The sequence below is a fragment of the Ochotona princeps genome, chromosome 7 (assembly GCF_030435755.1).
Source record: "Ochotona princeps isolate mOchPri1 chromosome 7, mOchPri1.hap1, whole genome shotgun sequence".
Lineage (NCBI taxonomy): Eukaryota > Metazoa > Chordata > Mammalia > Lagomorpha > Ochotonidae > Ochotona > Ochotona princeps.
The window spans coordinates 7,768,870-7,790,543 of NC_080838.1; the positions used below are offsets into that span (position 1 = coordinate 7,768,870).

The 21,674-nt window shown below is 42.2% G+C and overlaps 1 protein-coding gene across 14 annotated transcripts in view; it reads left to right on the plus strand.

Moving 5' to 3' along the window:
- SH3D19 (SH3 domain containing 19) overlaps positions 1–21,674 on the plus strand; it is a 218,617-nt gene that overhangs the window by 118,208 nt on the left and 78,735 nt on the right. For all 14 annotated transcript variants that reach the window (XM_058666768.1, XM_058666770.1, XM_058666775.1 and 11 more), the window contains one exon: positions 19,338–19,378. In XM_058666768.1, the coding sequence (XP_058522751.1) occupies positions 19,338–19,378 (41 nt within the window). The remainder of the gene's footprint in view (positions 1–19,337; positions 19,379–21,674) is intronic.

The following is a 21,674-nucleotide window of genomic DNA, read 5'->3' on the forward strand; positions in this document are numbered from 1 at the left end:
TGGTGAGTGTGTTTCTTGCAGGAAGCAAATGAATGAGTCTTGGCTGTTAATGTATTCAGCCAGTGTCTATCTTTTAATTGAGTAATTTAGGCCATTTACATTGCAGGTTATTATTTTTTAGTCATGAGTTGTTCCTATCATTTTTCCCAAAACTATTTGTTGTTTTCTTTGTGCTTTTGCAAGATTTTATGCCTTCACAATCTTTCATACTGGGGACTATCTTTCCCTGAATGCATTTTTTTAAGTATCGTTTGTGAGGCAGGACAAGTGGTGACATGTTCGTTCAGTTTGTTTCGGAAGGTCTTTATTTCATGCTTCATAAATGAGAGCTTTGCTGTGTGTAGTATTCTGAGTTAACAGGTGGTTGTTGTTTTAGAGCCTTGGTTGTGTCTCTCCATTCTCTCATAGCCTGCAGGGTTTCTGAGGAGAAGTCAGCTGTCTGTCTAGTTGGAGATGCTATGAAGGTAATCTGGCTTTTCTCTCTTGGTGCTTTACTGTTAGAAGTTTGACTATACTGATATTCGGGTTTTTTGTGTGTTCTTTTGGAGAAGTCCTATTGTTTTCCTTTTTCATGTTTCCTGCTTTTCAGTGTTTATTTTTAGTCATTTGTGGCCTTCCTGCTAGTATTCTCATCTGACAGTTCTCATCTTTGAAATGTGCCTCTGTGGTTTGGAACAGTGGCTGGTGAGAGGCCTGTGCTGAGTGGGCCCAGTGAACTCTGGTCAGTGCTCCAGAGTGATGCCATAGTCCAGGATGACACCCATTAAGGGTGATATGATCATATTGACTGGTATGGTCCCTGCCTCGTTTCCTCTCTGTCAGTGTGATCAGTGCCCCGGCTGAGCCCACAGTGGCTACACACTCTACCCACACTGGTGCATAAACTGCACAAAGAATTTGCACAGTCATTATTGTAAGCACGGAACCTTCAGCAGTGACCCATGCCAAGCACCCAGGGATTTCTAAGGCAGACACAGTGACAGCCCAGAGACCCAACTGCACCCATGCCCTATTGTACTATCTCAGAATTCTCAGTCATAGCATGCAAGCTGCCATAGCCACAGGGATTAGGGGATCCACTGTCAGCCATACAAGCGTTCTGCTTCCACAGAGAGAGCCAAGGTCTTCCCAATATTTGCTGCCTGTTGATGTTCTATTTTGACAGTTTGAGTACAGTTGCCCTTGACAGAGTGAAGGGAGAGGAGCACCTCACAGGCTTCAGCCGATGACCCATGCACTGCCAACCTCCAGGCCAGACTCAAAGTCAGTAAGGACATTGGATTTATCCCTTAGATGAAATGAAGTAGTCATGGGGCCAGCATGATTGTGCCATTTTCTATCTAGCTCCCTGCTTAGAGCCTGAGAAAGCAGAGGAGGCTGGCGCTGCACCAACGTGGGAAACCCAGAAGTCTGGCTTCAGTTTGGCCCAGCTATGGCCGTTGCAGCTACCTGGGGACCGAACTAGCGGATGGAAGGTCTCCTCTGTATATCTGCCTCTCCAATAAAAATTTAAATGCCCTAGTCACACTGGTGAGCCACAGCAGCCTGCCACCTACCTTATCAAAGTGGCACCTCCTCCCTGCTTGTAGCTAGCAGCCCTTTTTTGCAGGACAGGAGACAGGCTGATTGGGTTAGGTGGGCTCCTTGCCCGCTGCTCATGTTCTAGGCTGATCTCGGCATTCTCCTATGCCAGTATCAGCAATGCCATGGATTGCTGTCATCTGTTCTGTGGAAGTATGTGGCACCTGCTCATGATGGTGATTTAAATGCTAATAGGGCCAAGTACTGAGGTATACTGCCCAACTTTTCACTGCTAAGTGTGTGGCGCGCTGCAGGAGTGGGGGAGGAGAAGGAAGAAGGCAGCTTCCCTGCTCCAAGCCAGCAGTTGCTAACATTCCAATTAGCTTCCCAGACGGATGTGAAAGTCAAGTTGTCAGTGCCCTCTCAACTGAAACTGAAACCCTCAAGGCTAACAACAGTTTCTTGCTACCTTGACATGGAATGATGGCAACTCACAGCCAGCAGGGTGCTGCACCACGGTGTGGCTGGCTGCAGTAGTCTCTGTTTTGTCTCCTTGTTCCATGGGAGTCTTGGTTGGTTTTCACTTCTTTGCCTAAAATTTCCATCATGCAGGCCCTGGGGACATGGTCCGTTTGTTCTTTTCATATCCCGGAGCAGCTGAAGTTAGTCTGGCCCTGCCCTATTTAACTGTCTTGGGAACCTGAGTACAATATCGATGAGAATTGTTAACATTTTTGTTCATATTGACTAAAATTAGAGTGGTATGGTTGATATGTCAGTTTCTATTCATTTATCAATAGCATGAACAACTTTGTTGCTGATTCAGAAAATAGTTTTCAGATACTGGAAGAGTATGTGTTTAATTTTTGTATTTCATAATGTAATAACCGACACACAACATGCTTTTAAATTGAATTCATATTATTAACATCCTTTTCATCAATTTCTGAAGTCTAAATAATCAATAAAATGATATATTAAACTCTGGTTTGCTGATTTTGTGGTATAATACTCCAACCGTGGTAAATTTTAAGCTACATCATCACTATTTATGAATTACAAAGAAAGAAAGAACAGCACATCACTTGTGGTTTTAGTATTACATTCATTTTCTGTGACTTACTTAATTGTAAATTTACATAATTTCATGTGTAATAATGGTTATGTTTAGAACCATTCTGGCTTGCAGAATGTTTGAAAGGTTGTTAGCTCTCATGGATGTAAGGTGGCTCTAGGACACTGCTTAACTGCGTGCATGCGTGCGTGTGTGTGTGTGTGTGTGTCTTAGTTCATTTACGCTGTTGTAACAAAGCTATTTTAAAGTGAGTAGAATGTAAACAGAGTTTCTTCCTTACTGTTACAGAAGTAGGGAAGACACTAACTAACACGTTAGGTGTTGTGGTGAGGGTCTACTTTTCCGGCTCTTCTTGATTCCTTTATCGTGTCTGTCCCTGAGAGAAGGGGAAGGGAAGCGGAAGCTAGCCAGAACCTCTGTTGTAAGGGCAGATCCTGTTGCAGGTTGCGAGCGAGATCAACACCAGACATGTCTAAGGTTTATTAAGGAGTCTTTATTAATCAAGCTTGAAGACAACAGAGCACAATAGTGAATTACAAGTCCATACAGCAATCCACCTAATCATAATCCAACCAATCATAATCCCAGAAGAAACAAATGGTCATCATCCTAAAGTCCATCCATTAAGCTGAAAACCTATGTCCCAGCTTCCCCAGCAATATAAGTTATTCTAAGAGACATGCAACAAATAACCTGGACACACTCACAGAGAACCTGGACACACTTATAAAGCTGCAGACATTCACCTTTCCCTGGCTTCTTTGCCCACATTCTACTACTGCTAGACCTCACCTCTCCTGGAACTCCTGATAGCACACAAAGCAGAAACAACATTATTATTACCGTTGTCCCATCTAAGCAGCACACAGGGACCATGCTCAGGGGATTACCTGTCCTGGGCCAGCCAAGAGTTGAGGTGCCAGAGTAACAGAAGCACCTGGCCAGAAAGAGAGTGAGAGCCCCTGCTTCATGGGCCTTTTAAAGGGGCTTGTGAGGGGAGTGGTTACACACAACACAATACTGTTCCCTCTCAGTTGATAGGTGAGTCACAGGTGGGCAAGAGCCAACACCTAAGTGTTGTGGGTTAAAGAGTTGATTAGTGCTCGTTAGGATGGACAGGAACAGGAACTGGGGTTGTAGCTAAAAACCCTAGACTAATTGGACTTCCAATATCCTGGCTCATTTAGGATGTGGGGAAGTGGTTGAGGATGCAATTACTATTCCATTGTTGTAGGACCCACCTTCAGGACAGAGGTTGGGAGACACAGCCAAATTTCATTTGCCCACTGTCAATGGGTGCTGGCTATCACAGGCTGCACCCCATAACAATCCCTTATGACTGGATTACCTTCCAGAAATTCTACCTGCTAGTACTGTCACCTTAGGAGTTAGAATTTAAACATAGAACTCTGAGGGACACAAATATTAAGACCATAGGAAAGGAAATACACACTTTTAAAAAATAAATTTTAGAGCCCAGTGGCGTGGCCTGGCAGCTTAAGTCCTCGCCTTGAACGCACCGGGATCCCATATGGGCGCCAGTTCTAATCCCAGCAGCTCCACTTCCCATCCACCTCCCTGCTTGTGGCCTGGGAAAGCAGTCGAGGACGGCCCAATGCTTTGGGACCCTGCACCCATGTGGGAGACCCTGAGGAGGTTCCTGGTTCCTGGCTCTGGATCAGCACAGAACCGGCCGTTGCGCTCACTTGGGGAGTGAAACATCGGCCGGAAGATCTTCCTCTCTGTCTCTCCTCCTCTCTGTATATCTGACTTTGTAATAAAAATAAATAAATAAATAAGTTTTTAAAAATAGCATTTGAATGACATGGTTGTTCAGTGTGTGGAGACCCATGGTTCTGTCTTAGAAAAGCAGATCTTAGTACCATTTGCTCTGTGTGCCCTGTTGCTTTGGCACAGACTGTACTTCTGGTCATTTGTAATGGGGCCGGATGATAATGACTGAATAAAGTGTCTCAGTGTGAGAAGGAGAAGTGAATGAGCAGGTGGAAAGACAGCGTGTAAGTGTCCTGTGTAGCAGTTAGGTATTGTAAAGTCTGGTGTCCATGTGAGCTTCATCATTGCTTGTGCAGAGCCCTTACACCATGATTGCTCGGCAGCCTCGCACAGCTCATAACACAGCTGTGCCCCTCTTCTTGGATTTCATATTCGCTGTTCCCAGCACATTATCTCCTGAATCTTGCTTCTTTCTGCTGCTTTTTGATGCCAGTGGGAGGTAGATTTGTTCTGTGAACCTTTAAAAGAGTCCTAAATTGAACTACTTGTTTGGGGATAGTTATATTAAGTGTTTACAATCTTAGTCAGTAGTCATTATCCTTAACTGAAGATATCCCCAGACATAATTTGGTATCCCAAAATTTGCTTTTCTGTGGGCTCCCAAATCTAGAAATGTACTGTACTTTCTGGATAATTTCATATGACTGTCAAAATTGCAATTATTTTTCATGTCCTTTACCAAATATGCTTTTGGTAGCCAATGAAAACAGAGAAGATGGAGAGAGAGAGAGCAGTCAGCAGTCAGCTAATGATAGGATTACTAGCCTTGCTTGTATAGATATAAATTGTCGTATATTTATCATATGTTTTATGTCCACCCACAATTCAAATTTCTATTAAAATTCTAAGAGGAAAGCAAATCCCTGTGTTGTTAAAATGAACTCAGTTTCTGCTTTGTTTCATTTACATTCTTAATCAAAGTCTTAACATTTTTTTTTTTACTTTGAGATTTATTTATTTGACAGAGTGACAGAGAAAGAAAGAAATAGAGAGGAGTTGAGCTGTGTTGTGTCTGTAGTGCCTGATTCCCGCATGATTGCTGGTTCGAGTGCTTGCTGTTCCATTCTGACCCAGCTCCTTGCTGATGTGCTTGGGAAGGCAGCAGAGATGCCCTAGTACCTGGGCTCCTGCCACCCACGTGAGAGACCCCGAATGAGTTCCAGCCTCCGGACTTCAGCCAGAGGTTAAGGCCATCTGGAGAGTGAACCAGTGGACCAAAGATTTCTCCATCTGTCACTCTTTATCTGTGTTTCAAATAGATAAACATTTTTAATGGAGAAATGCAGAATTATGTTTCTCATCTTTTTTGCTTTCCTCTTATGTACTGATTTTTTATATTTAAATTAATATTAAGGTTTATTTTTGATAGGAGAATATTGTACTGGTTAGTTGAGATGAACTTGGTCTCATTTGAAAATACCATGTTGAGGCTATGGCATTTTCTGAGAAATATTATATTCATGCACAAACTTTCTTGTTTGTAACAATTTGTTGCTAGTCAAGTTGCATGTGTCAGCTGCTTCTGAAATATTTGGGTTCTATTCCTGATTGTTTTTTGTTATCTGCTTTTTTGTTTGTTTTGACACCTGACCAGTAGACAAGAGACACATATGATATGGATATTATTTCAGGTTTCAGTACTGACTGGTTCAGAGTGAGTTAGGAATAAAAAATGCTAATTGTATCTCGTCAAATAAGTGATCCTTCCACTTTAACTTTGATAGATTTGTCAGATTGTGTACCATTGTAATTTGTACTTAATTCCTTCCATCCCTCCTGCCATTTACTGTGGTCTTTGTAAGTTTCAGAATTCAAATAACCTGAGGTTTTTATTGCACTGTGGGCTAGGCTGTGCCTGTTGAACAACAGCTGGTTTGAATCTGACCGCTCCATTTCTTTTTTCTTTTTTTTTTCTCCCTTCTATTTTGTTTTTAATCTTATGATACAATTCCGTAGGCTCTTGGATTTCCCTTTACCCCTTCCTAAATTCCCTCCCCCCAACTTATTTACCCCACATGTTTTGCAGTAGTATAGTCCTTCATAAGCATAAGTCCACCATTCTGTTATTTAAGTATATCCTGACACTGCTGGTACAAAGGCAGACAGTCCTGCATCCTGTTGTCAAGATCATCCAACAGTCTTGTTGGGAGTCCATCTTTGATTTGGAAGTAGAGATGTATAGTGCATTGTCATCATATCTGGTTAGAACAGTTTCTATTACACAGTTACTATACATTCTCTTAAATGAGAAGCCATAAAACAAAGTCAACAACAGGAATAAACTTTAAAAAAAATTTACAGCACCATGGAGTTAAGTAACATGCTACTGAATAACAAATGTGTTGATGAAGAAATGAAAAAGAAAACACACAAGCTTCTTAAAGAAAATGGTGCTACTGTGTGATCTGAGTGAAAGATTTAATAAGAGAAAAGAAACTACTTTGAAGAAAGGAAAATAAAAACAGAAATATCAAAACCCTTGGGTTGCATCAAAAACCTTATTAAAAGGGTTATTGTTCTTATAATTTAAATGAAGGTTGCCTTATATCAGAGAGAACGTACGATATTTGTCATTTGGGGATTGCCTTATTTCACTGAGCTTAATGGTCTCTAGTTGGGGCCAGTTGGTTGCAAATGGTAGAATTTCATTGTTTTGAATGGCTGAGTAGTATTTCATGGAGTAGATATACCACAGTTTATTTAACAACTCCTCTTTTGACGGGCATTTCAGTTGTTTCCATGTCTTTGATGTTTTAGATTGTGCTGCTGTAAATATAGGATTACAGATCCCTTTCTTGTATGCAGTTTTCATTTCTTTTGAATGTATCCCTAGGGGCAGAATGGCTGGGTCTGCTCCATTTCTAATCCAGCTCTCTGCTAACGTACCTGCAAAAGCAATGGAAGACAGAACAAATGCTTGGTCGCCTATCACCCATGTGGGAGGCCTGAATGGAGAACCTGGCCCATTCATGTCTGTTGATATCATTTGGGAAGTGAAAAACTAGAGAGAAGACCTCTGTCTCCCCCTCAGTAACTCTGCCTTTTAAATCGGTCAATACATCTTTAAATGTGTATACATATGCATATTCCAGTTTTAAGAAAAGCCAACTATGCGTTGCTACACTTTCTTTGTTTACATTGTTCTGACTAAGTCCTGAGCAGCTGTTAGGCAGGGACTATGTCCTAGGTGATCTCATTTCTCTGACACATAGTGCCTGAAAAACATGGACATTAAATTTCTTGGCTGAAAATTAAAGTCCATTTTTCATTTCAGTTTTTTAAATTGACACAAAACTTTGGTACATATTTAAGAGATATCCTTGTAATGTTTGGATGTACATATAATTGTGTAATTTTTAAAACAGGATAATGAGATCTAATTTTTTGTGTGTGCTACAAGCATTTAAAATACTTTCTAACAGTTCTATGAAACATATAATCAGTCTGCTGTGCAGTGAAACTCAGAACTGGAATTCACTTTCTCCTTTCCAAGCTGAAACCTAGTACCCATAAACTAACATTTCCTCATCCTTCCCTCCCTCCCCCACTCCACTCTCCTGCCCACTCCTCAGCCTCCAGTATTTGCTGTTCTACTCTCAATTTCTGGATCAGTATCCTTATATTCTACATGTGAGTGAGACCTATAATATTTGCCTTTCTGTTCTGGACTTGTTTTACTTAACACATTATCCTCCACCTCAATCCTTGTTATCACAAATGGCAAGATTTTATCTTTTTATGGATGGATAATATTCCACTGTGTTTATAAAAAACATTTTTAAATCATTCATCTGTCAGCGGGATTGAAGTTTATTCTATACTTTGGCTGTTACATATATATAATTTCATTTTCTTTGGATATATACCTCTACTGATATTGCTAGTTCAATTTTTAATTTCTTAAGGACTTTCATATCAATTTCCTTAAAGCTAAGTAATTGATTCCTACCACAAGTGTATAAGGATCCCCTTTCTCCACGTTCTTGTCCTTGCTTTATTTGTCCCTTTGATAATAACCATTCTAAAACATCGATTTTCTTAAAGCTAAGTAACTACATTCCTACCAATAGTGTATAAAGATCCCCTTCCTCCACATCGTTGTCCTTGCTTTATTTGTCCTTTTGATAATAGCCATTCTAAAAATTTACCCTTAGAGGTTATGTGCTGTGGCTGGTGCGGTGGCATAGTGCATCACTTGAGCCACTAGTTCAAGTCCTGACTGCCCCACTTCTGATCCAGCTACCTGCTAATTTACCTGGGAGTGTGGTGATGACAGTTGGCCTCAGTGCTTGGGCCCTTCCACATCCATGGGAAACTTAGCAGGAACTCCTGGCTCCTGGCTTCAGACTGTCCCAGCTGTGCCCATTGTGACCACTGGGAGTAAATCATTGGGATGAAAAAGGTCTCTCTCAGTTTCTACTTGTTGTGATTCTACCCTTTCAATTAAATAAATATCTTTTCTTAAAGTTATGTGCATGGTTATCTTTTGGTCAAAGGTAGAAAAATCAACAGCTAATAAGACAAAAACTTGAAAAATCAGTTTTTGTATGTTTTGGTATTGTTTATGTTGGTTGCCAAGAAATAGCTATAACCATAAAGTTTCATTGTACCACACTGCTGTTTGTCTAGTCAAGAGAGGATTGGACTTTAGCTGCCCCTGCACCAAGGTTTTTCCATATAAAATTGTCTAAAGATTACTTTTGGTTGACTGTGTAAGAACGAGGTGACCTCAGAAAATTCTTCTTGTGGTTTTCATACCTTGGTTCATTCAGAAGGTGTTTGACACAATTTTGTGTTAGAGCCATAGTTCTCAACTTTTCTGTGGTCTGTTTTGGAGAGGTTTGTTGCTTTGGTTCTCCCATGTAGATATCACCTTTCCGAGGAACTGACTTGCCATTATTGCCCTGGAGCACTTCTCAAACGTTGTGCCTGTCCCACATCATAAAATATAACCCACTCGGACAATTTATATCTGATTAACATCACTGCATGTTACTATGTGTTATACATGACTTGAAATTTAGGAGCATACTGTGAGAGCTTGTGTTAATTTCTTGAGAACTACATACATATCAAAGTCTAACATATGAAGAGACATGTTCTAAAAATACTGTACAGTAACAACAAAAAATTGTGAATGATCAGAATTAACATTGAAATTCTACGAATTTACACTTAAAATACAGTCATGTTATTAACAGTTTGTTTTATGTTAGAACTGTATGCATGTACCGGTATTGTGGAGTAGCACGTAAAACTGCCACCTGCAACTGTGACGTACCATATGGGTACTGCTTCATGTCCTGGCTGCTCTGCTTCCATTGCAACTCCCTGCTAGTGGCCTGGAAAAAGCAGCAGAAGATGGGCCAAGTGTTTGGGTCCCTGCCACCCATGTGGTAGATCTGAAAGAAGTTCCTGGGTCCTAGCTTTGGCCTGGCCCAGCCTCTGCCGTTGTAGCCATCTGTGTGTGTGTGTGTGTGTGTGTGTGTGTGTGTGTGTGTGTGTAATCCTGGCTTTCATATAAATAAATAAATATTTTAGAGTACTCTCTTAATAAGGTCATCCTGGCCAGTTTTCTACTTACTATTAGGAGACTGCTGGTCTTCAGGTAGTAACAGATGCTCATCAAAGTGACATTTTGCATGAAAAATGCTTAATTTTAAACATGAGACTCAGATTCTTTTGACTAGATGTTTATATGGTAATTGAGACCAACAAAACAAAATATAAATCGTCCTTGGGCGTGTTTATCCAGTAGATTGTAGGTGAAATCACTGGCATTATTTTAATTATAATTCTTTCTGTGAGTAGGATTGAGTTCAAATTAGTTCAGTGAGCACATGATACAGTTCCACTGAAATTCACTATAAAAATGAGAAGATCTTTTTTTTCTTTTTAAAAAGCTTGCAGTCTAATTAGGAAGTAAAGACAAAAAAATGCATGTGTGAAGGGAATAAAAGAAATTAAAGAGCTTTTAAAGACAGGCCAACATATTCTAACTTTAAATGTTGTGTAGTTTTTTTTGTTTTTGTTTTTGTTTTAATGTTGTGTAGTTTTAAATAACATAGTTGAAAGTCTCTTCTAAGATCCTAGAACTTTTTTTTGTGGAATTTCTTTTTCAATAGATACAAAGAATTATGAAACTAAATCCACAAATCTACTGATTTTCACACCCTTTTATGCAAAATATCCTGGGAAGGATGACCTAAATTGATGGATATTTGTGATTTCATTAGGCCTAATACAGTGTTCACAAAAGCTTGTGGGCTTGTTTTATTCTCTTGGCTTTATTATTGCATTAGCTTCGTAGGAGATTAGTTATGTGAGAAGCATGCATTGTGAAACTCGGGTGTGAATAATAACTCTAACTGAAATGCAAGCTATGTGAATTTGTAAGGTAGAGTTAGAATGACTCTATAGATCAAGCAGATTGGAACTGATAGTGTAGCTCCAAATATCAGCCCCTTATGAAAAGGATCTTCAGAAAGTTCATGGCTATTAACTAAAGGAGGTGTGATATGATGCTGGTTTCTAGCAGATTCAGGCTAGACCTTTGGTTAAGCTTTCTGTAGTGTACAGGAAGACCTTTTCTGTCCCTCGACCAATGTGAGTAATGTCACAGTTGGGAAACCTTGCACTGCTCCTAGCCTTTACTCTGTAGGAAGAGATGAAGGAGGGCCCTGCGGCATGGTCTAGCGGCTAAAGTCCTCACCTTGAACGTGCCGGGATCCCATATGGGCGCCAGTTCTAATCCCGGCAGCTCCATTTCCCATCCAGCTCGCTGCTTATGGCCTGGGAAAGCAGTCGAGGACGGCCCAAAGCTTTGGGACCCTGCACCCACGTGGGAGACCTGGAAGAGGTTCCTGGTTCCCAGCATCGAATCAGCACGCACCTGCCCGTTGCGGCTCACTTGGGGAGTGAAACATCAGATGGAAGATCTTCCTCTCTGTGTCTCCTCCTCTCTGTATATCCGGCTTTCCAATAATAATAAAAAAAAAATCTTTAAAAAAAAGAAGAGATGAAGGAGCATCTTCAAAACCGTACTTTCCTGCATTCATAGCTACATTGAGATGCAGAAAGTTCTTTATCTCTCAAATGCTTCCCAAGGAGATTTATTGACCAGATTTTCTCTTTTCATTTCCCCATCACAAAACACTTGAAACTCTCTTTTTAGAGAGCAATTTGAAATTTGAGTCACTCTGTTCTTGATATGTTGATTGGCTTGTTTATAAATTCATCCTAACATGATGTGGATACTTGGAAGTATCCATGGAAGTCAGTGTGGAGAGTGCTAAGACAACTGAAAATATGTTTTCTCTGATAAAAACAACCATCTTGCAAATTACAAGATAAATAATCAAAAGATAAACATATATGTACACACATTTATCCATAGTGGTTATAATAGCCTACACTCCCACTGGCAGGGAAGGAAGGTACCTTTCTCCCCACATCCATGCCAGCAGGTGTTGTTAGTAGAGTTCTAAGTGTAGGCCAGTCTCACTGGAATTAGGTGGAACCTCAATGTGGTTTTTATTTGTATTTCTCTGACAGCTAAGGAGCCTGAACATTTTTTCTTTTTTCTTTTCTTTTTAATTGGAAAAGCAGATGTACAGTGAGAAGGAGAGACAGAGAGGAAGATCTCCCATCCGATTCACTCCCCAAGTGGCCACAACAGCCAGTGCTGCGCCAATCTGAAGCCAGGAGCCAGGAACTTCTTTTTGGGTCTCCCACATGGGTTCAGGGTCCCAATGTGCTGGACTGTCATTGACTGCTTTCCCAGGCCACTAGCAGGGAGCGGGGCGGGAAGTGGAGCTGCTGGGTTAGAACCGGTGCGGTGCCCATATGGGATCCTGGCGCGTTCAAGGCGAGGACCTAAACTGCTACACCATTGCGCCGGGCCCGGAGCCTGAACATTTTTTCACATGTCTATTAGCCATTTGAATTTGTTTTTTTGTTTGTTTGTTTTTTGAAAAATGTCCATTTCCTTCACTCATTTCTTCACAAGGTTGAATGTTTTTGCTGTCCTTGAGTTTCTGAAGCTCTTTGTAAGTCCTGGATATTAGTCCCCTATTGGTTGTGCATTATGCAAAGATTTTCTCCCATTCCGTTGGTTGCTTCTTAACTTTGCACTACAGAAGCTTTTTAGTTTTTTTTTTAAAGATTTATTCATTTTTATTACAGCCAGATATACACAGAGGAGGAGAGACAGAGAGGAAGATCTTCCGCCCGATGATTCACTCCCCAAGTGAGCCGCAACGGCCGGTGCTGCGCTGATCGGAAGCTGGGAACCTGGAACCTCTTCCGGGTCTCCCACGCGGGTGCAGGGTCCCAATGCATTGGGCCGTCCTCGACTGCTTTCCCAGGCCACAAGCAGGGAGCTGGATGGGAAGTGGAGCTGCCAGGATTAGAACCAGCGCCCATATGGGATCCAGGGGCTTTCAAGGCGAGGACTTTAGCCGCTAGGCCACGCCGCCGGGCCCAAGCTTTTTAGTTTGATACGGTCCTGTTTGCTTATTTTGGCTTTGATTGCCTGTGCTTTTGGTGTCTTTTCCAAAAAGTCTTTCCCCATTCCTGTATCTTGGAGAGTGCTTCCTATATTTTCCTTTAAGAGTTTGATGATTTCTGGGCGTAGATTTAGGTCCTTGATCTATTTAGAGCTAATTTTTGCATAAGGTGATAGGTGGTGGGTCTTGCTTCTTACTTATTCTGTCCAATTGTCCCAACAGCATTTGTTGAAGAGACCAGGCTTTTTCTGGGGATTGTTTTTAGTTCTGCTGTCAAAGATTAATTGCCTGAACATATGTGGGCTCACTTCTGAGATTTCTATTCTGTTCCATTGATCTTCTCTGTTCATGACCACTGCCCCGTAGTATGTCTTGAGGGTAAGAATTGTGAGTCTTCCAGCATGATTTTTACTCTTCAGAATAGCCTTGGCTATTCGTGGTCTCTTGTGTTTTTAGATGAACTTTTGTATCATCTTTTCTATTTTTGAGAAGAATATTGTGGAGATTTTGATTGGGAGTATATTGAATCTGTATATTGCATTTGGTAATATGGACATTTTGATGATATTGATCCTGCTGATCCAGGAACATGGTAGGTTTCTCAATCTTTTAATATCTTCTTCTATTTCTTTTTCTTAATATTTTGTCATTTTCATTACAGAGGTCTTTCATACCTTTTGTAGGTTAAGTTATTTTAAATTATTCTCCACTCCTTTAAAGGGAATTATACTTAGAATTTTTTTTCTCAGCCTTGAAGTTATTTGTGTATACTAGTACCATCAATTTACATTCGTTCAACGGAGTCCAACAGTACATCAGGCAAATTATTCATCCAGACTAAGTGGGATTTATCCCTGGCATGCAAGGATAGTTTAACATTCACAAATCAACAAATTTGATTTACCATGTCAGCAAATTCAAAAATAAAAATCCATATGATCATCTCAATCCATGCAGAAAAGGCATTTAATAAAATCCAAAAGCACTTCATGCTAAAAACCTCAAGTAAGATAGGCACAGAAGGAACATTTCTGTAACATAACCAACACACACACACACACACACACAAACACACACACACACACAGATGCAATGGCAGCATCATGCTAAATGGGGAAAGATTGGAAGCTTTTCCACTAAGAGCTGGAACTAGACATGGATGTCCACTTTCACCACTGCTACTCAATATAGTATTGCAAGTCCTTGCTAGAACTGCTAGAAAAAAATGGAAAATTAAAGGAATTGGAACTAAGGAATCAAAATTATCCCTGTTTGGACCCGGCGGCGTGGCCTAGCAGCTAAAGTCCTCGCCTTGAACGCCCTGGGATCCCATATGGGCGCCAGTTCTAATCCCGGCAGCTCCACTTCCCATCCAGCTCCCTGCTTGTGGCCTGGGAAAGCAGTCGAAGACGGCCCAAAGCTTTGGGACCCTGCACCCATGTGGGAGACCTGGAGGAGGTTCCTGGTTCCCGGCATCGGATTGGCGCAGCACCGGCCGTTGCGGCTCACTTGGGGAGTGAAGCATCGGATGGAAGATCTTCCTCTCTGTCTCTCCTCCTCTCTGTATATCTGGCTTTCCAATAATAATAAATCTTTAAAAAAAAATTATCCCTGTTTAATTCTGTTAAGTTAAATGCAGAACCACCTGGAGAGTGCATTATCTGGAAATTGGAGTGGTCTAGGAGGGAGATAGTGGGCACCTCCCTCATGGGTAACCACTCCCACTGGAGAGCACACAAAAAAAGAACAGGGGCAGGGGTGGCTAGACAGAAAGGCACTTGCCAGTGTGTGTGTAGGCTAGATAGTAGGGTTGGTTGGGTTGAATTAGGCTTCAATGCCCATTGACATGTATGAGAGCTAAATGGGATGTGGGACAGACTGAACAAGTCTGCAGTACATACTGGCATGCATGGGAACCAGGGCAGGGAGCAGGCCTGGTGGGGCTTATGGGGAGTTACTCCAACTAGGCTGCAGCTCCCACTGGTTTGTGTGAGGACCGAGTATGAAGTGGGCCGGGATCGGACTGGACTGCAACACCCATTGGTTCAAGCGGAAGACAGGGCTGGAAACAGGACTGGCCCAGCAATTGCAACCACCAGCATGTGCATAAGCTGATTGGGGCGACAGATGGTGCCGGATCCTATACTGGCAAACTCACACAAGAATCGGGTTTAGGATCATCTCAGATAAAGTTTCTTTGGAGATCCCTTCAACTGAATTGCTGATCTCAGAACCCCAACCATGAAGAGACTATGTCAGCCAGCGGATTCTGAATAGGTTTCATCGTGATTGGAATGGCGAGACTGGCAGCAATTCAGAACTGTTGAACTATCAAAACTGCTTGAGCAGTACTCTTGGAGCGTGTTTCACATCGGGGACCTGGGATGGGTGGGAGGCTGGGTGGGGCTTCTCCCTTTGTTTCTCTTCTGAACCCAGCTACAGGGAAAAAATGATATTAATGTGGAAACAATGGTATTACCCACTTTCCTATAGCCCTTGACCCTTTTTGTACCCGAATCAACTAAGTAAGATTATTAAAAATAAATTATCCCTGTTTGCAGATGACATGATTCTCTACATAGGAGAACCAAAAGATTCTGTCAAGAGAGTATTGATCTCACTCCTTTTCAAAGAAGTCTGACAATAACAGTACTAATCCACTCTGGAGAACAGCCTGATTGACTAATCATCTCTCTTTAGGATCTCAGCACTGTTTCTTGGAGATTAAGTTTCCAGATAATGGTTTTGCGGGGACAAGTATCTTCTTATTCTATTTCTCTAAAATGATCTGAAAGGTGATTGTATGTTCCTGATGTTTTGACTTATCAGAAGCAGTGTCCAAGGGATATATTTTTAAAAAGCATAAACTTAAATGTAAGTATAGGCGCAACAGCCTCGTGGCTAAAGTCCTCATCTTGAATGTGCCAGGATCCCATATGGGCACTGGTTCTGATCCCAGTAGCCCCACTTCTTTTTTTTTTTTTTTTTTTTTTTTTTATATACCATTTTATTGTATTGTTGTTGACAATCTTTACATAGTTAACTATAGTTGAAGGAAAATCAAGAAATAGAAGAAAAAAAAAAAAAAAGGTTCAGGGGGATAGGGAGGTGGGCAATGCTATTATGTCCATATTGTTTCCATCATGTATCTGAGGTAAAAGGGGATATTGAGGGAGAAGCCCCACCCGGTTTCCCGCCCACCCCAAGTCCCGGATGTGGGCCATGCTCTGAGATATGTGCTCAAGTGGAGTTAATAGTTCTCCAGTTATGAGTCACTGCCAGTTTCGCTCGATGAGGTGGTCCACTGATTGATATGGTCCATCATGAAGTCTCCATTTGTCCCATATTTCGCTGCCAACATGTAGCTGAGATGAATGATTATCCTATTCTGTCTTCTGTCTTTTCTTGGTTAGAATTCTGAGTCCAGCAGTTCAAGTGGGGAGATCTCCAAAGACACTTTGAGGTATTCCCAGACCAGATTCTTGTATGTTCTAGCAAGCACAGGGCCCGGCACAGTCCATCACCCTGGTCAGCTGGTGGTTGCAATTGCTGTGTTGGTTCTGTTTTCAGTCCCGAGTTGCACTGGAACCAATGGGTGTTGCAGTCCAGTCTGGTTCGGCCCTTACATCAACCAGTGGGAGCTGCAGCCTAGTCGGGGCGACCCACAATAACCCCCACCAAGCCTGCCCCCTACCCTGGTTTGCCAATTTGTGTAGCAGAAGACCAGTCTGTCCCCCATCCCATTTGGCTCTGGTACTTGTCAATGGGTATTAAAGCTTAGTTCTATCTAATCGACTCAACCATCCAGCCCTCACAGATGTTGTTGAGTGCCTCTGTCTAGCCATCCCAGCCCCCGTCCTAGTTTTCATGCCCTCCCACGGGAATAGTGACCCAAGAAGGGGGAACCCACTTTTTCCCTCCCAGGTCTCTCTGTCCCGGTTTATGCACTCTTTAGGTGGTCCTGTGATTTGACTCGACAGAATTAGTCCCCAGTGCCAGCTTCTGCCAGCTGATGCTGTGGCCCTGATCTTGTCCACATGCAGCGCACAGGTGTTGTAGCCTTGCTTAGTCGTGTCTGTCTCTATCCCAGCCAACACTCCCCAGTGGGAGTGGTTGTCCAGCGAGAGGACCAGCCCCTTAACCCCCCCGCCAGCTCTGCCCCTCCCTTCCTGGATCTCACGTGTGCTGGATGGGTGCTGCATTCATATCCAGTACAGGCAACCACGCCCTGGCGTTCCAGAATGTGTACTGGTTTTGTCGCAACCAAACCCGGCCCATTCCACACTCTGTTCTGGTGATCGGATTTGCCAGAGGATGACATGAACTGATTCAGCCTGGCCTGCTCCTGATCCATGCCAAATGCATGCCAGTGGGAAACTTTCCATGGCCTATTCTGGGCTGTTTCCAATCATGCTTCTCGCGCTTACCTGCAGGGACTGTGTCCTGCCAGAGGAGTTGCCCAGGCTCCTCCATCAGAACCCCTCCCAATGCCAGATTTTGCGCTTGCCAGGGGGTTCTTGAGCCAACCCTACTCAGTTCACCTCCTGTCCTAGCAGGAACAGTGGCTTTTCCTGGCTGGCTTTCACCCCATTCTGACTCTTGTTGTTGGATGTTTCAGCCCAGCCATGGCTCGTCCATACCCACATACAGCTCACACATGGCTCAGAAGGGGATTGAGACCCAGCCTAGTCAGTCCCACATCTACCCTGTTTCTCCATAACACCAGATGGTGCTGGGATCTGAACCGGCCTGGTGCATCCAATCCCAGCCCACACTAGTGCCTCGGGTGACTGCAACTGTTTCCTAGATAGAACGCAGCCCCCATTCCAGCACATACACCCCTTGGTGGGAACCTCATCTCAGCTGTGGCATCCCAGATTGGGACCGTTCCTAGCCGTAAATCACGCACCTGCACGTGGTTGCTCCGAGGACCATTAGGTGCCAGCCTGCTACACAAGCCGGAGCTTATCTTTTACTTGATAGGTGTTCAAAGCTCAGCATTATTAAGTGATTGGAAGTTCTTCAAAGGAAGAGTTACTGGCATTGGGAATCTTTAGGATTGACTCAGATCCCAGAAACAGTGGGGTCACTCTAGAGCTATCTCAGCAGCGATTCAGATGTCCAATACCCCAGAGCTCCCCGGCCGGGCGGCCAGCAGGCTGTGCCTGGCGCCAAATGGCGCACTGGCCGCCCGGGCCCAGCCCGCCATGAGCCATGGGCACATGGCGGACTGGGTTCGGGATCCGAGCTAGACGTCCTCTCCCGCAGCCCTCGGCTCGCCTCTGGCAGCCGGAGGTTAAATCCTGCAGGCCCGAGGTTGCGCCCCTCCCCAATCCCGTTCACCCACCACCCAATGAGGGTGTTGGGTGGGTCCCGGACATGCCCAGTCACGGAGGCCTCCCCCCTCGGCGTACTCACCCCAGAAGGAAGCAGGCCGCACCCAGGCATGTCCGGGCCCAGCCCGCCATGAGCCATGGGCACATGGCGGACTGGGTTCGGGATCCAAGCTAGACGTCCTCTCCCGCAGCCCTCTAGCCCCACTTCTTATCCAGCTTCCTGCTTGTGGCCTGGGAAAGCAGTGGAGGATGGCCCAAAGCCTTAGGACCCTGCACCCGTGTGGGAGACCCGAAAGAATTTCCTGGCTCCTGGCATGAGATAGGCTGAGCTCCGACCATTGCGGCTGCTTGGGGAGTAAACCATCAGACGGGAGATCTTCCTCTCTGTCTCTCCTCCTCACTGGACATGTGACTTTCCAATGAAAATAAATAAATCCTTAAAAAGTAAGAATATTACGAGAATAAAGTATTTAGCTTAATAATCAAAGGGGTTTCTTGGTTTTGTGTGTCTTAATTCATCTCATTAAAGTTTCAGGATTGCATTTTTTTCTAAATATTTTCAAAAGCAGTCTAGCTGGTTTGAATAAAATCAAAGCAAATGGAGATTGCCTTATTTTTATATTGTGATTCCTTGTAATCTAATTGTAGTAACAAATTTTGCCATTCCTTGGGTTACATTGACTGTTGCTTTTGCATGGGTAGTGAATTGTGATCTGGAAAGACAGGAATTTTAATGTCAAACATGATCGCACTATAAGTGGTGAAGCTCTGAACGAACCTTTTATCATCCTGCCTGACATTATCACCAGAATATGTGGTATATAGGTAGTTATAAAAACAGTTCTATGGCAAAAAAAAAAAAACACTTTACTACACTGTTAGTATACTTCATCACCCTCCTTGCTTCTCATAAAGCATCTTAAATATCACAGCATTTCAAACTTTCTTTAGTTTTTGTATTGTAAAGCGGATAAGCCAGTAACTAGTGTACCATACTTGCACTTGCTGCTGTATTGAGTCCCAGAAATGATGAAGCTTTGTGAATAACTCTTGCTTAAAAGATTGAAGAATGTGTAATTAGGTGTTTATTCTCTTTTTTTGCAGCCAAGGACCCTTATCATCCATTAGAGCAGTAATCAAGAGATGTAAGTTTGTTTTCTCTTTTCTTTTCTCTCCTCTGTACTAATTTGAAGTAATAGTTTAGTTTTTCAGCAAGTGATTATGTTTGATGAGTCTGATAAGACCCTAACAAGAGTTCCTTCTGCTAAGAATAAATGATTTCAGACAAGCAGCTTTCAATTATTGATTAACTAGATTCTCAGAATAATGCTTTTCTCTTTAAAAATTTTAAAATTTATCTTTATTTGAAAGGCAGAATTATAGGGGAAGAGAGAGAGTGACGAAGTGTAGGAGAGGGGGAGGAATCAGTCAGTCTTGCATCCTATGATTCATTTCTCAAACAAACACAAGACTCAGGCCTAGTCCAGGCTATGGTCAGCAGCAGCAACTCCATCCTGGTCTCCCACAAGGATGACAGGGGCCACCTTGGCTGCTTTCCCACTTGCATTAGCAGGGAGTTACAGTGGAAACAGTATCTGGAACACTGTGGCACTGCACTATACGATGTTGGTGTGGCAAGCGGCAGCTCAACCTGCTAGCCCTAATACTTATCTCTTACATGAAAAAAATCATTTAAAAAAATGTAGTAATTTAGTTTCTCTGATTGCAGATAACTTTATGTAGCTACTTCAACATTTATACACATCGTAATAGTTTAGAAACTATTAGACTGTGTCCTTTGTGGTTCATTTGCTTTCACAGGTTCTCTTTATGTGGTTTAACTGTGTAAATGCCAGTGAAGTTGGGCTGATGTTTCTAAATGCAGTGCAGAAGTGATATTAATAGAATTTCCTGAAAATGGCACATTTATTCTTTGTGTTTTTACTTCTTGCTTAAAGTTTTAGAATTTTCCCCTGGTGTTGGATTTTAATACTATTTCACTAAAAGGCTCTGGAAGTTCCCCTGTGTGAATAGAGTGTAGGTTTTTCCATTATAAAGATAAAGATAGGATTTTAGAGGTGCTTTGCGTTATTTGAGCTGAAATCACCACTCTAAGTAGCCTCATTTTAGAAACATAGTTATGATATTTAATATGAATTTATGATACCCATATTTCATGAAGAACACATGCTAGAATGATTCTAATGAAAATTCTCTAAGGTGGCAATAGAAAAAAATGCCATACTTCACCACTCCATTTGTTTTCTTAGTGAATTTTATAAACTCAGAAAATATTATACAATTTGTTAATGAATTATAAAGATGTGGGAATGCTATAATATACAGTGAGAGGAATTCAGATGTAAAAATGAAAAATTCATGATAGTTTCATATGCCTTAGAACTCTTGGAGTAGAGTAGGAGAATGAAGAAGCAGAGAAATAATTTAAACAGGAAATTAGAATCTGGAATTCAGGTGGGAATTTTTGGGCTAGAGATACAACTGCATGATCAAGGTTGGAGGCAAAAGCCTGGGGAAAAAAAAGATAAAAGTTTAGGGAGGAAAATGGACAATGCCAGTGCAGAATCTTGAGAAATAGTATCTCAGGCTAAGCTGTGTGTTCCCGGGCCCCACCCTTTAACTGAATCCTTGCCTGCTGGAGGCTGCCTTTGATCACTGGCTTCTTGCCTTAGCTTCCCTGGGATTCTAGAGTTTTGTCTACCTGACTTCTCACAGGTCCTGAGGGTAGACTTTCTCACCCTGAGGCAAGTCTGTGACACCAGGCTTCAGGAGAAGGCAGCTAAGGAGGAGTGGGCAAAAAACTGCTGGAAGGAAATGGACCAAGTAATGGGAAAACCAGGAGACAGTTGCACAGCAAAGGCCACAGGGGTTGAAGGCATTGAAAGGAATGGGTGAACCACAAAAAAAGTGGCTGACAACCAATGTGTTACTCAATAGAGACCTGTGGCAGAACAGTTTCAGAATGTTGAAGTTGTAAGCCACACTTCAACTTACACAGTTAATGGAATACTTAGAAGTTGGAACTACTGGGGTAGAACATTGTTTCATGAAGTTGGGTGATAAACAAAAAAAAGGGACTAACAAAGACTAGAGCATGAGAGAAGAATGAATTTGTATAACAGAGAACTAGCATCAAGATGGGGAAGAAGATATGAAAGAAAAATATTTGCTTTATAGTGTCAATTGTTTTTATTTTTTTTTTTTACCTTCCCAGTGATCTTTTAATTCTTTCATGTTCATCACTTTGTAAACACTGAAGAAATATTTCTTTGTATTTATTTCTTATGCTAGTCCAGAAGGCCCAACAGATCCTCTTGTGATACTCTGTAAATGCAGAATGAATAATACAATGTTACCTTTTCTTTTTTCTCTACTCTTTAAGAAAAGTTGCACATAATTTTCATCTTAGTGATCCCATTC